We start from the raw sequence: 21088 nt of genomic DNA, 5'->3' as shown, positions 1-21088 counted from the left end.
CGTGGCTACACAGACTTGGAACTTCCAGTTTAGTGACACCATTGGAAAATAGTCCAGTTCCAAGGTCACACCCTCATCTTCACCTGCTACAGGTGCACAATACACCACACCAACCAGCCTTCATCTGTGCCAGCGAAATCGCATGCGTTGCAAACAGGAGCACGGAAATCCAAAATAAGAATGCTCCCGTGATGACTTTCTGTGCACATCTAGCCAGCTGATGTCCAGGTCTGCGTCTTACAAATGCCAAGGTTCTAAGCAGTCAAAGAATCTTTCCATTCTCCACTCCTGCATCCTTTTTAAACTGCATCACCGTGCGAGGCTCTCACCCTCCAACCTCCATTTTACGGGAATGCACCAACAACAACCAGTCTGCTGGCCAACCGAAGATCAATACCAACACCTCTTTTGAACTAATGGGCCCAGATCCTACAGCCTCTGAACCTGGTCGCTGAGCATGTTCAAATTCTGCCACTCAGTAGCCACGGAAGTTCCCCCTCATCCTCTCTATCATTGGATGTGGTTATTTTCCAATGGAGCATTCATGGAATCAGATCTAATAGGGTTAAATTACAGCTCCTCTTGCATTCATACTGGCCAGTTATTTTCTGCCTCCAGGAAACAAAATTTTGGCCTCATTATTGCTTTCATTTCACTTCAGTCCCTTTCAACCTTCCCTCTGAGGCAGGGACTCTGGCTTGTGCGGGAGTCACACTGCTCATCCGAGACAACGTCTATAGTCACACCATTTCCTCACACACCCAGCTTCACGCTGTTGCTGTCCATCTTTCCCTTCCCATTTTCACCTTCTCTCTTTGCAACATCTACTCACTGTCATCTTCTGCTGTCACCAAGGCAGACATTTTGCAACTTACTGCTAAACTTCCTCGTCCCTTTTTGCAGCTCGGTGACTTCCGTGCCCTTTATCCCCTTTGGGACTCTCCATGCACCTGTCAGAGAGGCTCTCTCCTAGTCGATATCTTCAACCAGATCAATCTAATCTGTTTGAACATGGGTACATCCACATATCTTTCCAATTCCATGCACTCCTTTTCCCACTTGGGCCTTTCGATCTGTACTGCTCAGCTTGCTCGTCATCTCAAGTGGTTATTCGTTCGCCAACACCTATCCCTTCTGTGCATCCAGCCAGCTGGCAGCTTTCCAAAGCTGGGTATCAGCTGTACTCCTCACTGGCCACTTTTGATAAACACAGTTTCCCCTGCATTGATGACCAGGTAGAATTCCTTACAAACACTATCCTTACTGGCACAGAATGTTCCATACCTCGCATCTCTTTCTCGCTGTGACATGCCCCTGTCCCATGGTTGAATGAGGCATGCCACAACACAATCCACACGTGGAGACAAGCTCCCCGCATTTTTAAATGTCGTCCCACGATGGTGAACTGTATCCATTATAAACAGCTATGAGTGCAGTGTCACTGTATTTTCAGAGATAGCAAAACAGCTATTGGCTTTGTCTTCAAAGCTGATTCACCAGTTTTACTCGATTCACCAGTTTTACTCCCTCTTCTGTTATTTAGGGTAATCTCCATTGGCTTTCAGGAACTGCGGTTCATTCCCCGATTCCGGGTCTGACTATAGCAAACAGTCTCATTGTAGATCGGCTTGATCTCTCCAATAACGTGGGCTGATATTTTGCAGACATTTAGTTACACCCGCTACCATCCTGCCTTCATCCCTCTGAAATGGGCAGTGAAGGCAAGGACAGTGTTTCTCCTCCCAGAATCGTGAATGTTACAGTACTGCTTTTACTATGAGGGAGCTTAAACATGCACTGCCGTAGTCCCGATCATCTGCTCCAGGACTGGATGGTGCCCATATTCTAATATTGCAACACCTATCCCCTGAGGGCCTATGCTTTTTCCTCCATACATATAACTGCATTCACACAGGTGGCACATTTGCCTATCACTGGCAAGAGGCCATTGTCATTTCTGTACTGTACCTAACTTGGTTGGCACGAACCCTTTCTTTCCAGTTACCGCCCAATTTCCCTCACTAGTAGTGTCTGCATGCAAGGTGGTGGAAAGAATGATTATTGGTCAGTTGGGTGGTGGCTTGAGTCTCCAGATCTCCTCACTAATGCCCAATGTGGATCCCGTAGTTCCCGCTCTGCAGTTGATAACGGGGTCAGGGATTTTCTCTGCCTCGTGATGGCTGGGTGTTGTGTGCTGTCCTTAGGTTAGTTAGGTTTAAGTAGTTCTAAGTTCTAGGGGACTTATGACCACAGCAGTTGAGTCCCATAGTGCTCAGAGCCATTTGAACCATTTTTGCAGTTGATAATCTCATTACCTTGTCAACTCGTATTACGAAATTTTTTTTGTGGAAGTGTCAAATTGTGGCCGTGTTTCTTGATTTGGTGAAGGCATATGACACCTGCTGGAGGACGGGTATCCTCTATCTTATGTACGAGTGGGGCTTCTGGGGTCGCTTGTCCCTTCTTATACGGGAATTTTTAAAAGACCATCTTTTTAACCCTTTGTTTCCTGACATAAGAAAATTTTTACTTTTTAACATTTTCTTTGCAGAATTTATGCTATTGTGGCCTCAAATGACGGTAGGATTTTTTGTAAAATTTTATTTTATTTTTTGCAAATTTTCTCTCTCCTGGCACTCAGAAGTACCGTCAGACTCCATGGACAGAATCACAACATGCGCAGAAAAATGCTCCAATTTTTATAACTTGTACTTTATTCCACATAAATATTAAATATTTTTACATTAGAAAATTAACATAAATATGATATTTCTTAATTTTTTTAAAATTTCGCATAAATTTATTCTAGAGCACTTCACAATACGTAGTAACTTGGCTATACATTTTTGACAGTATATACATATCACATATTTAGTGATACCTCATGAAATTGTAGGAAACAGTTCTTTTTCTCATTGCAGCACAAATACACTTTACATGTACTACACTGAATGTGGTCTCGACTAAATTTTATTTTTTGCACACATTTCGCATCGTCCTCTTCTACAACTGAACACTACAAATTGATTTCCTCGGTTGCCAAGACGTACATCCTTTGGAACAGAAAAGTTATCCTTCCTTCTGTTTGGGAGAGTTATCCCATCTTTACCAGAGTTTCTCTTTTTGAGATTTGGCACTTGCTGTTCATTCATTAGCCCTAGTGCCACAGCATGCCTGAATTCCAGCAGTGGCAGTGCCCGATGTAGATCACTGAAAATGATGTAAGCATTGACAAAAGCAATTTCTATTGCTCCCCAGAAGAGACGGTGGCACCATTTCTTTGATCGCTTGTCAAGACCATAAGTTGAACGTAATCTGTCTGCATGATCCACACCACCCATGTTTTTATTGTAATCACATACAATAACTGGACATGGTATAGTCATACTAGTTCCATCTTTCTGTTTTCTTGTCACTACGCTCTGTTCGGTGCTATGGAAGTTTGATGCAAAATACACTACTTTATTTTCCTTCCATTGAAATAACGTTAGTTCTAAAGATGACACACTGTGATTTGATTTAGACATTTTTCTTTAGGTAAATTCCCTGGCAAACCTTTTCTGTTTTTTCTAATTGTTCCACAGGCAAATGTATTTACGGATTTCTGTGTGAGAAAAAGTGGACAGAACAACTAGTGAGAGGTAACGCGTTGTTGCTACAATAAAGTGTTCGCACAACCTGACGGTACTAATAAGTTCGCCTTATATTTTCCACTTTATCTCATTCATTTGTAACGTAATGCTTCAAACTGTTATAAAAAAACACAGAAGGTAAGTATGTACAATGGAAAACTCAATGGAAGTTTCAATAAATTGCGCACAAATTCAGGCAACACCATGGAAACAAGCACATACAATCTTCTGTTTTCACAGCAGCGCGCGAAAAACAATTTCAAGCTCTGACCGCCAGAGAGGTCTATGTATTGCACAATAACAACTATGAAACAGTAGAGCAGAGTTACTGTTGGTTACCGACAGGCTCTCAGATAACGAAACTGCACCACGAGAAAATAATGAGAGTCAAAACTTACTGGTACTTTTAAGTACCGTCAGGCAACAAAGGGTTAAGGTACATGTGGGCTCAGCTCTGTTGGACACTTTTATTCGTGAGAATGGAGTGCCTCACAGTTATGTGCTCAGCGTTGTCTTATTTGCCATAGCAATTAACTCTATTATGGATTGTCTCCCACCAGGTATCTCAGGCTCTTTTCATAGATTACTTCACGATCTTTTGCAGCTCTCAATGACCCTCTCTGCTTGAACAATGACACTAGGTTTTGAACCTGACAACCCAAAGCAAGTAAAATGTGTCTTTACAACTGTTCCCAGTGAATTACTGATAAAAAAACATTTAGATTGGCACTGTTTATGGCTCACCTAATCAGGCGCACAGCTAGCTGCACTGCACTGCTAATGCATTGTGCATACGCAAAGAAACAGAACAATGAGCTGCTGTGCAGTCATTGCATAGCCAACTCATCGACCGTTGCAATGCAAAGTGGAGCTGCACTGTTGTTGTGCTGGTCAGCTGCTGCTGGGAAGTTCTTAAAGATCGCTGCTGCCATTTTCCTCTAAAAGCACAGCACAGGATTTTCCATTTCACTGATGAAATTCTTCTCTACTCGCATACCAAATGTTTCTTAAGCACACAAATATCTTTCACTGTTGAGTTTGTTGCTATGGTCAACTAACATCTGTTGCCCAGTTCTTTAAAATAATTAACTCTTCTTCGGTCTTAACCAAATTAAAATTAATTCCAGTTGATTCGGGCAACACCACTGAACGCGCCCCCTTATTTTTTCAGTTGCCAACTTGGTTTGCTCTGTAATATCTTATCTTCATCCATTATTTATGCCAAAATTCTTTTTATTGTTATTATTATTATTATTATTATTGAAGCTCATCTTTTAGCACCATATTTTCCTGTCTTTGCACTTCGGACACCAAAATGGAGTGAAACTAACGGGGTTTTGGTAGGATGTGTTAAGCTCGCCTACAGCCTGCTGATGTGTGTGCCAGATTTTACCATATAAATATATTGGGGTCGCCATTCTTTGTTATTCACTGTACTGGACATGCCCACTTGACAGAGGACTTCTTCACCTTTCGCAGGGGCAGATCCTGAAAGAGAGGTCCAGCCTACTCAAGCTACTAAAATGGCGTGGTCACTTTTGCAATAACTCTTCTGTATTGCAAATCTGATCTTCCCACTGTATAACTTTATTTACAATTCTGGGTGAACATATCTCCCTTAACTTGAAGCTCAAAATAGATCACAACATGTATTCAAGTACTGACGTGACATAACATTATGACAGTTATCATATATAATCTCCAATTGTTCTGGCATTGACGTTATCATCCACATCCTCTGCTCTGTGACTTAAGTCTCTACAAATTTGGGATGCCAAAGAATAAGCAGGTGGACACACACTTGCCGTCATCCTTGTTGATGTTCTGAGCTTACGCTTTTCACACCCATCAGCACAAATGCAAACCAGAGCATGCACATTGGGATGTCCTACATTTAACTACAGCCTAAATATTTCTGGTTTCCACTAATATCTTTTGTGAGACTGAGTGATTAGAAGTGGAACATGTTATTCTGTAAAATCGACATGTTACACCACAATGCAAGCAGTCGGTGTTCTCGCTCCAGCCACCAGAGGTGCTGGGTTTTGGTTTGTTCTCCTTGTGCAGTGTGACATTCCACTAGAATGATAATTTCGTGGCAGTTATTGACAGTTTTGCCTAATTCTTGTGTAGTACTAACGTGTCTCAAGAATTGAGTACATTCTACTGTGTTTGTAAGTGAATAAAAATTATTTGTTCCTGGTGCATTCTAGTTCATATTTCATATGATTGGCTGAGTATCTTGAACACACAGTTATAGTTATTTGGATGTCTAACACCAAGTTACACTGCCACTGCTGACCCTACATGATCTCAGCCTGTATGTTTAGTCTGTGTAACCAGAAGCAGCAGCACTAACTTTAAAGAGTGAATAAACACTTTTCACAAGACAAACTGGCCACTGAACTACTCTCAGTATCATGACTTGCTGTGAGATTTCCTCAATTCTGGCCTCATAATAATGTCTTACAGTTTGCATAGGTAGAAACTAGATTTCATTACAATGGAATAACTGCAGATTCAACAAAATTTGCCTTAGAGGTCAGCCAGTTTGATTATCATTACACAGCTAAAGTCAAAGATGTAAAAACTGAACCTCCTGTGTGAGATTATAACAAACTCAAGGCTGAATTAATTTGTAGGGTTTCCGCATCGCAAGAAGAGTACATGTGACAAGTCCTAACACAAGAAAATACAGGTGACAGAAAACTGTCACAATATGTCAGGCACTTATGCAGTCAAGTTCACACAGGCACTGTACCTGGTAGTTCACTACATACATTGAGTAGCCATCTTCTAGCCGCATGAAAGCTGTCAGACCGAAATGCCATTAGACTCCTTGATGTATCTGGGCGATAGAATACAAGAGGCACTATTGTCAACCTCAGTCATTGCAGTGGCAGCACCATGCAGCAGAGCTCTTTCATCAGTGGTGACTCGCGCAAATTAAGATTGCATTGCAGATAAGGTCAATGCTCTGACAAACCAGTGAACTGCTGTCTCATGCCAAGTGCAGCCACAACACACAACAGGGTATCAAAAGAGAATGTGGAGTTGTTCCGGTACGAACTTATTTGTCCTGGTATGAACTGGTTAGTTCTCCCATGTAACACAGAGCAGCCACATTGTTTGCTGGTATTGCAGGAAGTTTGGAGATCAGTGGCACAAGCACACCTCACCTTGTGCTTAGCCAAATGCCTGCAGCAGTCAGACATGGGTGCACCCAATTGCTAATCGCAATCTCAGTGTCTGTTCATCAGTGATCAGTAGATGAGACAAAAATTTCTTGTGGGTACTGGTTCAGTCTTGAGTATTTATCCATGTACCTTGCTGTGAAATTGCAGGCCACAGAGTTCTTTCTGTCTCTCCACAGAAAAAAATTCATTCATTGTGACTTAAGACACTCAACATATTGAATTTGACGTGGGACTGTGTCATCCATGGTTTCCCCTGGAATTTCACTGTAACTGATGGCATGGAACCCAAAATTGGAGCAGAGTTTCTAGCACATTGTCATCTGCTACCAGACTAGACGACAGCATCACAGGCAGTGCAACTGCTAGATTCAGACACAGTGTACTGATACATAGCATCCAGATCATCCAGGTGGCAGGTTGTAAATACAACAAGCTACTTGAACAATTTCCAGCCATAATGCAACACTATAGTGCCCCGTGAGAGATACATCACAATACCGTGCATTACATTAAAACAACCATTGGCCCACAGGTTTCGTTCAGACCTATTCAATTATCTCCTGACCGTTCAGCTATAGCAAAGGCAGAATACGACTCTGTGCTCAAAGAAGGTGGTATTCATCCTTTAAGCAGTCAGTGGTCATCACCTCTCCATCTAGTACCCAAGAAGTGTGGCATGTGGCGTCTGTATTGTGATTATTGTGCACCTAATGCAAGGACAGTACCAGATAGACATCCAGTACGCCTGTTAAGAGCTTGTAACTATGCTCTGCATAGTGTGACCTTGTTTAGTGTGCTAGACTGTGCAAAGACCTTCACAAATTCTGTGACAGATGACATGCTGAAAACAGCCATAATCATGCCATTCAGCTTGTTAGTGTCTTTGACATTTGGTCTACGCAATGCAGCAGTCATGGCAAAAGTTTATTGACGCCATGCTGCAAGGTTTGTCATTCTGTTTTGCCTACCGAGGTGACAGTGTTGTCTTTTTATCCAGTGTGGATCAGCACCAGCAACATTTGGTGGAAGTCTTTAAAACACTTACAGCAACACAATGTGGTATTGAATACTATCAAGTTTGTATTTGGCCAACTGATCTTAACTTCTTGGACCATCATATTTCGTCAGTGGAGTCACTACTACTTCCTGAGAAAGTAAAAGCTATAATGAAGATGCCATGGCTTGAAACAATCGGGGAACTATTATTTCCGAGTAATGCTAAATTTTTACCAGCATCCTCTGTCCTGCTTGGCCAAATTGCAAGAACCATTGACTGCAGCACTTCCTGTACTTAAAACTAAGGAAAATTCTCCAATCCAGTGGACAAATATGATGAACTGCATTAGAAGAAGCAAAGCTAAGCATAGCTTGGCCAATAGCACTCTCCCAGCACACCTTGCATTCGATGCCCCTATTGCTTTAGTGGTAGATACTAGCCAGTCTGCTATCGGTGCGCATTACAACGGCTAGTCTATGGTGCTTGACGACCACTTACCACCTCCTCCATACAAGCTTTAACTTTTGCAGCAAAACTGAGCACTTATGGTTGTGATCTTATTACTGTTTGTGAATCAATCAAATACTTGCACCACCAGTTGCAAGCCAGAGGAGTTGTAATTTTTACCATCCACAAGCCCCTTCTACACTTTCAGGTAGAACAGCAAATAATAGTGCTAATGCTAATAGTGTCAGATACAGTCATTTAGAATTCATTGCCAAATACAGCACTGACATCTGTAATATTTCAAGCATTGACAACATAGTAGCCAACTGTCTTGAATTAGCAGCATAATAAATGCTGTTGATTTTGCAGTACCTGGAAAGGCACAGAAATCCCACCAGGAACTCCAGAATCTACCGAAAGATTCATAATCCACCCATAGTTACAACTGGTAGACATTTCTGACACAGGCATGAAGCTATACTGTGATATTTATAGTGGAAGGCTTCATCCTTTTCAGCCACCCACATTTGACAGACTGCACAACTTGTGCCACATTTGTGTCAGATCATCAACTCAGCAGGTTTAAAAATGTTTCATATGGCCTGGCACACACAACGATTGTCAAGAGCAGATTCACAAGTACATTCAGTGTCAGCAGCCCCAGTAAGAGATTTTGCAGCTGAGATTATAAAATTTCTGCATGTGCACGTTGGCATAGTAAGTCCAGTACCTCCATGGTAACATCAGTGCTGTTTAACTACAGTTGATCATTTCACTTGTTGTTGGCCAGAAGTAGTACCAGTCAACATCATTTCAGCAGAAATTCTTTGTGTTGAATTGAACTTCGCACTTCAGTTGTCTGCTGCTCATCACCACAAATAATGGCTGACAATTTGAATCAGAGCTATTTATTCAACTTAGCAAATTCTGCAGTGTTGTTCATCAAAGGACAAGAAGCTAGCCCCAGCAAGTAATGGCATGATTGAACATTGGCACCATCCTTTGCAAGCTGCAGTGATGTGTCACAACATTAGTTGGACAACAGCCTTACCTACGGCTCTGTGCGATCTTCGCAGCACCCACAAACTGGACTTGTGTTCTTTATCAGGGAGCTCGTGTTTGGTGAACCACTAAGACTCCATGGTGAATTCATCAACCCAAGTTAAAGGCAGCTGCCTGATCACGACTAGACTGGTTTTGTTTGTTGCCTCAAGGGACATGTTGGTCACATCCAAGCTCATCAAGCATCCAGAAACGGAGCAGGACCAACCTGTGTGTGTCATGATTTACAAACAAGCACACATCATATTATGCATAGGCACTGTCCAACCAGCACTAGAACCACCTTACACAGGACCGCATCGTGTATCAGAATAGGAGCACCAACTATGGACATTCTAGTGTATCGCAAAATTACTACATTCTTGATTCAGTTACCTGAATGTAGAACACACTTTGGACATCGAGTGCACTACCAAGCAAGATTTTTAGACAGTGCTCTGTTTGTCATGAGGGGATTGATATAGTAACAAAGATCTTCAATTACTGTCAGCTGCTGTGTTTATGTGAGCTGTCAGTTTGCTCTCCAGCCACCAGAAGCTCTGACTTTTGGTTTGTTCTCTGTATGCAGTGAGACATTCCATAAATGTTACTTAGGACAATTTCTTGGCCATTATGGACAGTCTTGTCAAACTCTTCTCTAGTGCTAACTAGTCTCAAGTATTATGAAGTACATTTTCGAATGAATGTTGTTTGTCCCTGGTACACTCTAGTTCGTATTCTGTACAACTGGCTGAATATCTTGAATACACAATTATAGTTTAAATATTTTCAGTCGAGATAACCCAGCCTTCTTCAGAATAAAAGTAACTACAATTTGTACATGGTGGACATTGTCAAGCTAAAACTACGAATCCATAAATTATCGTCAGACTGTAAAAACTTTTCTGAAACTGCCTTGGCCCCACTTCACGACCGCAATGCAGCAGCCACGAGTGCTGTACTGGAACTAACCATAGCGTCATGAGACCTGCCTAGGCAGACACAATACCTTGTGCCTGCACATAAACTGTGTGATGGGTACTTGTTGAGACAAGATGCGAACCTAACTCCTGACCTTGAATTTACTAGTAAAGTGAAATAAAAGAAAGGTACAGCTGAGGAAAAGGGCATATATGTTATCCTGTGCAGAACATACTTAGACTGTCTTAACATTTATGAAGTATTCGTTGGTCATGATATGAGGAAGACATCATGTGCTTACAGCGTATGGCCTGTCTAGAAATTATGATGGAACACAAATTGAGTACCCTGTTGCCGCCACATTATCCCCTACTTTAGCGTTTCCTGTAACTCATAACAATAACTTGCGTGCATTAGTTTATTTTGACTCGATTCTAGACCATTTCAGGTCAAATATACTAATCTTGAATAATGACCATCTATTTTATATGGCCCGTATTGCCGGATGTTACAGACTAGATGTAGACTTGTTCATAAGTTCATTCATGACCATTTGTGTGCTAAGTCAATAGGATGTTCATGCATTGTAACTATACCTAAGCAAATGCTTAACATTTACATCTCCAAAAACTTTTTTAGATCTAGTCATAGTAAAGACGGTTGGCTTTACATTATCCTTCCCATTCCTAAGTTCTTTTTAGGTGATTAAACTTCATACTTAAGCACAAAATTTCCTAGACAGGCCATACGTTGTAAGCACGTGATGTCTTCCTCATATCATAACCAACGAATACTTCATAAATGTTAAGACAGTTGATCTAAGAACGTTCTCCACAGGATAACATATATGCCCTTTTCCTTAGCTGTACCTTTATTTTATTTCACTTTACTAGTAAATTCAAGGTCAGGAGTTAGGTTCGCATCTTGTCCCAGCAAGTACCCATCACACAGTTCATGCCCTGGCGGAAGGTATTGTGTTCGCCTCGGCGGGCCTCATGACATTACGGTCAGTTCCAGTACAGCACTCATGGCTGCTACATCGCGGTCACGAAGTGGGGCCAAGGCAGTTTCAGATAAGTTTTTTCAGTCCGACGATAATTTATGGATTTGTAATTTTAGCTTGACAATGTCCACCATGAACAAATGGTAGTTACTTTTATTCTGAAGAATGTTGGGTTATCCCGACTGAAACCTAGGTAAATCTAGGTAAACTTTGCGACAGAGGCTGTTCGTTTTTAAAATTAAAATTAACAATTATAGTTGTCTGGATGGCTAACAAATAGTTGTGCCAACAGCTTTACTTTCACAGACTACAGATGCAGTTTGTGGCAAATACTTCTTTGTTCTTGTTAAAACTTGTTTGTACATCCCATAAGTTTCTCACTGATGGAAGTTATAGAAAATGACATGTGAATGAAAAGAGGGCAAGCTAGACACATTATATTTTAATAAATAAAGCTTCTTGGAGATCTTCCTAAGTTAAACCTTTGAAAGTCCCATTGGTTACGAAGATTTACATCACTGAATAGTTGGTCAAAGGTTATTATAACAGAGAACCTCTCTTCCTGTGTCACACTAAGGCTAAATGATTAACAGTACAAGTCATTTGTAAACCAACTATTATATTTATGAATGTTATTGTTTCCAAACTGCAATTGTTTGTTGACGATAAACTACTTATGAGATCAAATATATTGTGAGGCTGTTTTCAATACACCAAATGATTTAGAGCGCTGTCTAAAAGAGGCATTAGAGTATATACCACAAATTATCCGTATTACACACTTTTGTGCAATAAACATGTTTTTTCTCCATTACAAGTTGCAATATGATCCCACTGAAAGAAAACAGGAAAACTAAGTAAATTATTTGATATTTTCATCTCCAAAATCTGTTATTACCTGCAACACGAAATGCGCAGAGCTTGGAACATTAAAGATGATCAATAACCTGTGCCTTCAAGTTAAGGTTTTTTGAAATACCAATCTGAATATTGTTTAATTTATTGATTTATTTTGTATGCATTATTTTTAATGGTGTGGTTAGGCCTTGTGCAGTACAAAATCCCATCTGTTATTTGAGTCAAGCAACAGTTTTTTTGCAGAGAAGAACATTAATTTTTTGACAAAATATCATTTTCAAGTGAAGAAGTTAGTTATACTTGCAGCATCGGCAGAGAGAACTGCTTATGGCTAGTTGTGTATCATGGTTGGAGGGAGGATAGATGAAGGAGAACTTACTAATGAAGCAAAAAAACTGTTGGATATTGATTGTCACTACAGTCAAACTGTAACAGCACAGTGGTTTTATTGTTTGTAAGACCTACATTAGTCTTAAAACATGTTATATGTGGCCACTTCCTCGAAATTTTTAAAATGTTTGCTTACTGGCACAGTATAGTTACAGTTAACACTGATGTGTCATCATGATCAGAAGATGGCTGTTATAAACTGAATGAAGATATCTTGTGTGAAGTATTTTATGGTTGTGCCAGTTGGCTATTTTTTAAAAAAATTCTGGCAGTTATACTTTAGGCCCAGTAAAGGTAAAAATGTCATTGTGTAAAATGTTTTCTTTATAACTGAGTGTGTTCGCCATGACCCAATTGAAAATGGGTAGTGAAGTAACTATGGATTGTAAAATGCAAGTAATCCAAACTATCGGGTTGGCAGATAATTGATGGGCCAGTAGTGCTTAACGTTTGAGAAATATTGGACAGTGACTGAGACTGAATGAATCTAACCTTTAACTTATTATAAGAAAATGTTAGCTAAGCTTTGGATTATAGAGCAAATACTAAAGGTATTACAATTTGCTAGATTTTGGAGCCATTGACCCCTCCTCCTAGCAGAAGGGTTGAAGGGGAAGGAAGACGGGTGAAAGTAAAGGACTGGTGAGGTTTAGGAAAAGGGGTTGAGGTCAGAAAAGTCACCCAGAATTCCACATCAATTGAGAGTTACCAGATGGAATGAGAAGAAAAGACTGACTGTTGGGAATTGCACTGGATGAGATTTGAAATGCTGAGAGCTTAAGGGTGGAAGATAGGATACGTACAAGACAGAGGTAACTGCTTAGCAAGGAGGGTGGGAAAGAAAATAGCTGTCAAATTTGCAAACAAATCAGTGAAAGACGCCACAGTGGAGGCGGGAAAGAAAATAGCAGTCAAATTTCGAAACAAACCAGTGAAAGACATTGCAAAGTTCACAGCCATTTTCTTTCCCACGCTGCACTTACCTCACTTAGAAGTGGACTCTGTCTTGCATACACCCTATATTCCACCTTTAAGCTCCCAGCTTTTAAATCTCATCCAGTGCAGTTCCCAACAATCAGTCTTTTCTTCTCAGCCTGTGTGGTAAGCCTCCTCTGATCGGGAGTTTTGGCCTTTTCCTTTACGCCTCTTCCTTCCCCGTCAACCCTTGTGCCAGAAGAAAGAGGCACTTGCTCCAAAAGCTAGGGAAGTGCAACCTTTTATATGTGTGTTCTCCTACCTCTGCTTGGTGAGTAGATTGTTCATCTATCCATTTACTTATATTTTCAGAAACTGATAATATTCATGGACATAAATAGCAAATATTAAGTTGTTTTAGTTTAAAATCAATAAAATATACCTTTCATATTTTTTGACCCGAACCATAGATGTAATTAGCTGAATGACTGAAATCTTCCATTTCTTATTACAGTTGGAAAGCTTGTCACAGCCAGATCTTGCTTCAAGACTGACAATGAATTGCATACACTCTTACGTCGAACCACAGAAACTGTCAGGTATTCCAATAACGATAATTGATGTTTTTGATGATTATGCTCTTTCTAATCCTGTAAGAGAAGAAATGTACAAATGCTATCCAACTGCCAAATTAGCACATCTAAAGTCTGGTGGAAATTTTCCTTACTTGAGTCGAAGTGAGGAAGTCAACCTCCATCTTCAGGTACTGAAGAATTTTAACTGCTTGTTGTAGTATGTAGAAATATTGAAATAAATAGTTTAATTTTTATATATGCCTTGTTACAGATACATTTACGGAGTTTTGATGGGACCAATCTCAGTGCATCAGAGCCTGTACCATCACAAAAAAATTCAAAAGAGGGGGAATAAAAATGTATCAGTGTACTCTTTCTCTCTCTAACTTAGAGAAATTGTAATTTCTCTAAATTAAATGGTATGGATTTGATCAAACTAGTACTGCTGCATATTGCAGTACATACCAACATTTATGGCCTAAAAGACTCTGATGCAATTTCGATTACAGTCAAGTCTAGTCGTGTACTGTGCAAGCGTTAAAGATAGGTGTTTAGGCAGTTAATGTTGCTGATCTCTGCCTTTTGTATTTATGTCCTTTGTATATAAGACACTACTGATATACATACACACATACACATTATATATTTTTGTAAACATATCCTGTTAAGTATCCATATTTTAAAAATAAAGTTTTGTTGCTTTTGTGATAATTATTTTCACTCCTTACAGCATGAAATTAAGGTGTTCCTGATGCCAAGAAATAATTTAACTCCTTTTAATTCACTCACTCAATCAATCAGTTTTCCAAAATCTAGTGAAGCATGCAGTGGTTAAGACTTTGGACACTCTTTCATGTGAAGGAAGGTCAAATTTCTAACCGACCAGCCACATTTAGTTTTTTCATGACTACCTAAAATGGAATAACCACATAAAACAAACTGTAGGTGAAGCTGATTCCAACTGAGATTCAATGGAAGAATCTTGAGAAAATGTAATTCAGCCACAAAAGAAGTGGCTTACACAACAATCATACAACTTACTTTTGAGTATTGCTGATGAGTCTGGGACCCTTACCAGTTGGGTTTGTAGAAGAGAGTGATCAAATCCAAGACTGAAGTGGACAAACACATTTTACTCTTGGTGTATATGAAGACAGAGAGAGAAAGGAAGTGATTGGTTTTGTTTTGGCTCATTAGTTGTCTGAATGGATTGATGCAGCCTACCAATATGACTTGTCATTGTTGCCATCAAGATTCACTATCTATTGTTTTGCACAGATCTCCCCTACATCCACCAAAAAGCTTAATGAAATGACAATTTTCTTTGTGTCCTGTTTCATGTTGCAAGTCCACAATATTTCAAATATACTATCTGAATAGAAGGCTACACCTCAATTTATAGTTCTTTGTACTGACCTATTCTGCAAGAGTCTGTGCCCATTGTCCTCACACCAGAGATGTTGTACAAGAAATGCATCAAGAAGTTCGCGCGTGTCCCAAGACAAGGGCTCTCATTTCCAGTCCATAGTATTGACTACATGTGGATATTGTCTTCTCAAATACAGTTGTTAAGAGAGCAAAAATAAATTGTTACAGGCAGAAGTTGTGCCTAGGGATAGGAAATGAGAGTGCATATGTCAAGGATATCTCAGTGCATTACTTGTAAAGCATGCCTCAAGAGACTCTCAAGGATGTAAGCTCACTTCTCACATCACAATTCATCAGCACTTAAAGGGCAATAGGCGCAGACTCTTGTGGAATAGGCTAGTAGTCAGAGTCATAGCAAATAACATAATTGCAGTCTGGTAGTCCTGCAACACCGAACACTAAATAAGGTCATTTCATAAGAACTGCATCAATTGCAAGACATTAAAGTATGGATCCATGATTCGAGAGTAGAATAATCGTAAAATATTTCAAGGCATTCAGGCAACTAGTAGCTTTTCTTTGTAGGTTGCGAGTGTGGTATGACAATGATGGTACTTTAGTCAATTTCTGAGGGTGAATGTTTTTACGTTCATTGATGTAAAACATGTGGATTGTCACATGCCTCATTAATCGCTCCAGCAATGAATTATGCAATTCATTGATGGTAAAATTCTTAATATCTACCTAGCAAGTGCCAGTGTAAATTTTTTTAAAAATTGTAAAACTTGAAAACAATTAGTAGTGTATTTCAAGAGGGCATCTGAGACAAATATAGATGGCTTTCTTTAAAAATACTAATGTTAACTAATGTAATGAAGTAAATGTTAATTTAAGAATGCAGAGTCTTGCAGTGGTAACGTTGAATAAAATGTTCTTGGGTTTCCAAACAAATGGTTAAAATACCACAAGCTTTTGACCAATCACTCCCTGGCCATTGACAAGTGGTATGACTGCAGATTGGCTGCTGGTACGCCCTTGCAGGCTGTAGTTGTCAGCATAATGTCACTGGTGCTCACGGCATTGTCTTATATGGGCATGTGTTGACTTCACATTTGTTATACCTGCTTGGACCTCATGATCACTGGAGCCCACGTCACACTGAGCTGCAGGCCTCTGTCTCTTTTAAGGGTGTTACCAGTGATTTTATTTTGAAGACTTCTTTAATTATGCAGTGTGAGCGATGATGGGAGGTTTCATAAAATTTGAATTGATGAAAACATGCTCCACTAAGGCGAATGTTTCAGGGAGCATAGGTGATAAAATTTCTCATGCTGCTTCCTTTATTGCTCTATAGTGCTCACTGTTTTTCCAATGTAAGATTGGAAACACTTGCAAGGTATCTTTTAGACAACAGATGTTCTGAATCTTTAACTGTTTTCAGTAACTGTCAAAAGCCTGAAGACCAATTTGACTTTGTATCTTTTCAGCAGGCAGCTTACCTTGGGTGATGTGGAGCCACAAAACACCGAAACAGCAAGTTGTGGTGCAGCAGGTTTGTTTTTCTGTGTCATCATTTTGTGGGGAACGGGAATACCGATAACTCTATATGCAACAAACTGTTCCCATAAATGTTTATACATACTTATATTTCAGCACAAAGAAAGATACACGTTTACACTGTACAAGGTACAAAGGCTGACTGGAACATGAACATGGCGGCTCGTCAGAGCAGCTGGAGTTCAAAGATCATGCTTTACATGGTCGATGTGACTTGTTGACGCCACACATGACCCCCCCCCCCCCCCCCCCTCAGTATGGAGAACAGCCTGTGAGGCCTGAGGGGAGGTCGTGTGGGTGTTGACGTTGGAGTGAGTAGTGTGAGGCGGCAGGTGCACGACTGGAAGCTCCATCTCAGTCAGGGCAGCGTGCGCGGTGATGGGCTGCAGGTCCACATCGTAATCAGACAGCCAGCGGGGACGGACGATGTGTCGGCCGGCCCGGGAGTAGAGGTGTGGGGAGGGGTGCGATGTGTGAGCGTGCCTGCCCCTAATGCAGATTAAGCCATCCGAGGAGATGACCGTACAAACTCTTGATGGATCTCACTCTCGGGGGGAGGGACAGGCTGTGCACTATCTTGACATCTACTTCCTTGTTGAGTGTCTGCTCTGCAGTGTCTGTAAGGGGCACAAGCACATGGTCGTTAAAAGCGACAATCGACACATCGACGCGGTTAGGTGGCACATTGCAATGCAAGTCTCTCCAGTAGATGAAACGTCATCAAAACCTGCACATGTGGTTGACGACTACATGCTAGGGAAACCCGCAGTGACGAATCATCAGAAGGAGAAGACCTTACCATGGGATGTGCTAACCCATTATCGGGCTCAGCAGTGGAAAATTCATCTGGATGGTCGGACTGGGACGGCAGAGGGGCGTCAGAGTACTTGAAAGCAGGCTTGAGCCTGTGAGCGAAACGGTCTGCGGACGATCTTTAACCATAATGTCAAACGTTGTCTCCCCCTCTTGAGTACTTCAAAGGGGCCAAGGTATGGGGGTTGTCTAACGGAATCATCCCTGAGCATAACATGGGAGCATGTGTTGAGTGCGGCTGGCACGTAATTGTCCAGTGGGGAATGACTGACAGGCGAGTGTAGCCTTGTGTGTCTAAAGTGGGTGCGCATTCTACTCATAAAGTCTGGGGAGGTGGGGAAATCCTGAGGTGCTTGAGGCAGGATAAGTTCCCCAGGTAGAACCAGGTTCTCTCCGAAAACGAATTCGAGATAGCTCCCTTTAAGTCAGGTTTAAAGGGTGAACGGAGACTGAGTAACACCCAAGGAAGCGCCTCAGACCAGAGGCAGTCATGGCACCTGAGTGCTGTTTTAAGGGTGCGGTGCCATCGTTCCACTAACCGTTGCTTTGCGGGTTGTAGGCTGCTGTATGAGTTTTTTGAATACCGCTAAGGTAACATAGAATCGTGAAAAGTGCAGACTCGAACTGTCGACACTGGTCGGTGGTGATTGTGGACGGGCAACTGAACCTAGCGATCCATGGTGAGACGAACACCTTGGCCATGGTTTCTTCTGTGATGTTGGGCAAAGGAACAACTTGCACCCAAAGAGACATGTAGTCAATTCTGGAGAGGATATATCTGTGGCCCTCTGATTGTGGCAGGAAATGCAGCTGTGCGCCTAGGTTTAACAGTCCTGCCTAACATTTTCCCCAAAAAAAAAAATGCTCATTGACAAGGGTGGGCGAGGTTATGCAAGGCGTCAAAGGCTTGTCGGCGCAACGTGGGAGGGAAGAACGATTGCAGAGTGCCGGTAGAAGAGTCGCACCACACTTCGTCCGAAACACCGGGGAACTTGGCTTTGGTAAACACAAGCAATGTCTGAGGATCCTAGAGGAGAGCTTGAGATTCCTTGTCAGAAGCCTGGAGAGTGGCAAGGTCGGATAAATCGACGACGTGTGAGACAGTATTGATCCGAAAAAAGAAATCAGCGGGGATGTTTTCTGTGCCTTCGATGTAGCATACGTCCGTAGTAAATTGAGAGACCAGGTCAAAGTGGCAGAAACACCAAGGGGGTGGGTCCTCGGTAGGGTTGCAGAAGGTGTCCGCCAGTGGTTTGTGGTCAGTAAGGATGAAGAAAGAACGGCCCTCAATGTCAGGGCGAAAGTGTTTGACGGCATCATAGACCACCAGAAGTTCTCTATTTCTGTGCCGTAGACAGTTTTTTTTAGAGAGGAAATGAAGGGGTGAAACCATGTCACCTTTGCATTGCTGTAATACTGCCCCGACCGCGATGTCGCTGGCGTCCGTAGTAATGAACAACTCGGCAGACGGGTCAGGGTGAGTGAGTATGCCAGTGTGAGCTAATGCTGTCTTTAGAGCCCTGAAGGCCTCTAGCATAGGTTCAGTCCAATGGACTGGCTTAAGGTCCAAAGTCTCTTTGCCGGACAGTGAGTCCGTCAGTGGGGCCTGCACGACAACGGCAGAAGGTAGATGTCTGCGGTAGTAATTTACAGTACCCAGGAAAAGTCTGAGTTCTTTGTACATAGCCAGGGGTGGCAATGACGTGATAGCCTGCACACAGGATTTGGGAGGCCGTATTCCGTCTGCAGAGACGGTGTGACACAAATTGGTGCAATTAGAATTTATCTTTGTTGACCTCGACACCATTGGAGTTCAAGGTCTGGAGGACCTGGGATAAATGATCTTCGTGGTCCTCAGTCAACTTGCTGAAAATGAGGATGTCACCCAGGTGTGCAAAGCAGAACTCGAACTGTCTTAAGATTGAGTCAACGAAATGTTGCCACGTTTGTGCCACATTCTTTAAGCCGAATGGCATGAAGTTGTATTGAAACAAACCGAGTGGCATGATAATTGCAGTCTTTGGAACGTCTTCCAGCGCTACAGGAATCTGGTGATAGGCACGTCTAGTCAATCACACTGAAGATTGTGGCGCCTAATAACATATGGGTGAAATCGTTTATGTTCGGCACTGGGAGATTGTCCATGACACCATGACGATACAAGCGTTTGTCTGTAATCACCACACATTCGAAAAGAACCATCGTGCTTGGTGACGAGGTGAATCGGTGAAGACCAATTGCTGTCTGATGGCTGTAGAATGCCTGCCTCCAGAAGTTCGTTAATTTGCTGCCGGGCCGCGCGCAGCTTAATTGGGTTGAGGTGTCTAACCTTGTGCCTAATAGAAGGGCTGGCAGTGGTAATTATCTTGTGTGTTGTTACGTCAGTGACGTAAGAGACTGAGAACTGCACACTAGGCTGAGTAACGTCCTGACATGAAGTTTTAGGATGAGTGGGGGTGCAATGAGGCGTAGCCATTAGTGTGAGTGGGAAAAGGCAGCACAAAAGTCACATGCCTATTACGTGAGCGCAGCGTGCGCTTGTTTTGGAGAGGTCGGCTGCACACGCAGCACAGAGCAGATCGGAGCACACAGCAACTGTCTGTTGTTAGCTTTGCCTTAAGTAACTGGCGCGAGCGAGAGAGGCGTTGGCGTCATGTGGGGAACGGTGACGGCTGCCAAATCACGTGGTTGTCACGCGAGAGAGGGAGAATGTTTACCAACATGCGGGGTGGCTGCCTGCGCAGTCGGAATGTTTGCATCGCACGCACGACTGTCATTAGAAGCACTGTTTGAAACACATGGCACTGCACATGCAGAGATCACGGAACGTGAATTGTCACACGCAATGAATGTTTTTGAACTAACCTGATGAGTGTCCACGCTGGTGTCTGCTGATGAAGGTCAATCAGGTGAAGGAATTGTGGATTGCTGTTGCAGCAGCGAGGTAAAAGCCTTGGTGAACTCATTGAAAGTGTGAGCAATGCGTTGTTTCAACTCGTCATTTTTCCAACAGATGGACATGTCAGCACCTGTGTCAACTAGGAAAACAAGCCACGACGAAATGTCGGTCACGTATAAATGACCGCTTGGCTGAGAGGACGAGTGGACAGAGTGCAAAGTTTGAGGACGCCTGTGAAGTTTCCCGCAGGACTCAGTCTTTTAGATCCTGTGGTCAGTGTTTGGGCGCTGGCAAGGTAATCTGCACTTCTTGTTGTACCAACAGTACGGATGATCCGGATGTGGCGGCGGCGGTGATTGTGACAGTGGAGGTGGTTTGTCCTCGTTGATCTGTTCCGGAATGTAAACCGGGACGTATGGTGCATGTGCGATTCTTGAGTGCTTGGAAAGAGGAGAGAGCAAACGAGTACTGCCTG

General features: G+C 42.1%; 1 protein-coding gene across 1 annotated transcript in view; it reads left to right on the top strand.

The window, feature by feature from the left end:
* LOC126263055 (maspardin-like) overlaps nt 1–14673 on the top strand; it is a 99119-nt gene extending 84446 nt beyond the window's left edge. Inside the window, exons 6-7 of the mRNA XM_049960032.1 lie at nt 13916–14164; nt 14248–14673. Coding sequence (XP_049815989.1) covers nt 13916–14164; nt 14248–14331 — 333 coding nt within the window. The 3' untranslated portion in view covers nt 14332–14673. The remainder of the gene's footprint in view (nt 1–13915; nt 14165–14247) is intronic.
* The last annotated feature ends 6415 nt before the right edge of the window (nt 14674–21088 follow it).

Source organism: Schistocerca nitens, chromosome 6 (assembly GCF_023898315.1).
Source record: "Schistocerca nitens isolate TAMUIC-IGC-003100 chromosome 6, iqSchNite1.1, whole genome shotgun sequence".
Classification (NCBI taxonomy): Eukaryota; Metazoa; Arthropoda; class Insecta; order Orthoptera; family Acrididae; genus Schistocerca; species Schistocerca nitens.
This window is presented reverse-complemented; position numbering and strand designations above follow the sequence as displayed.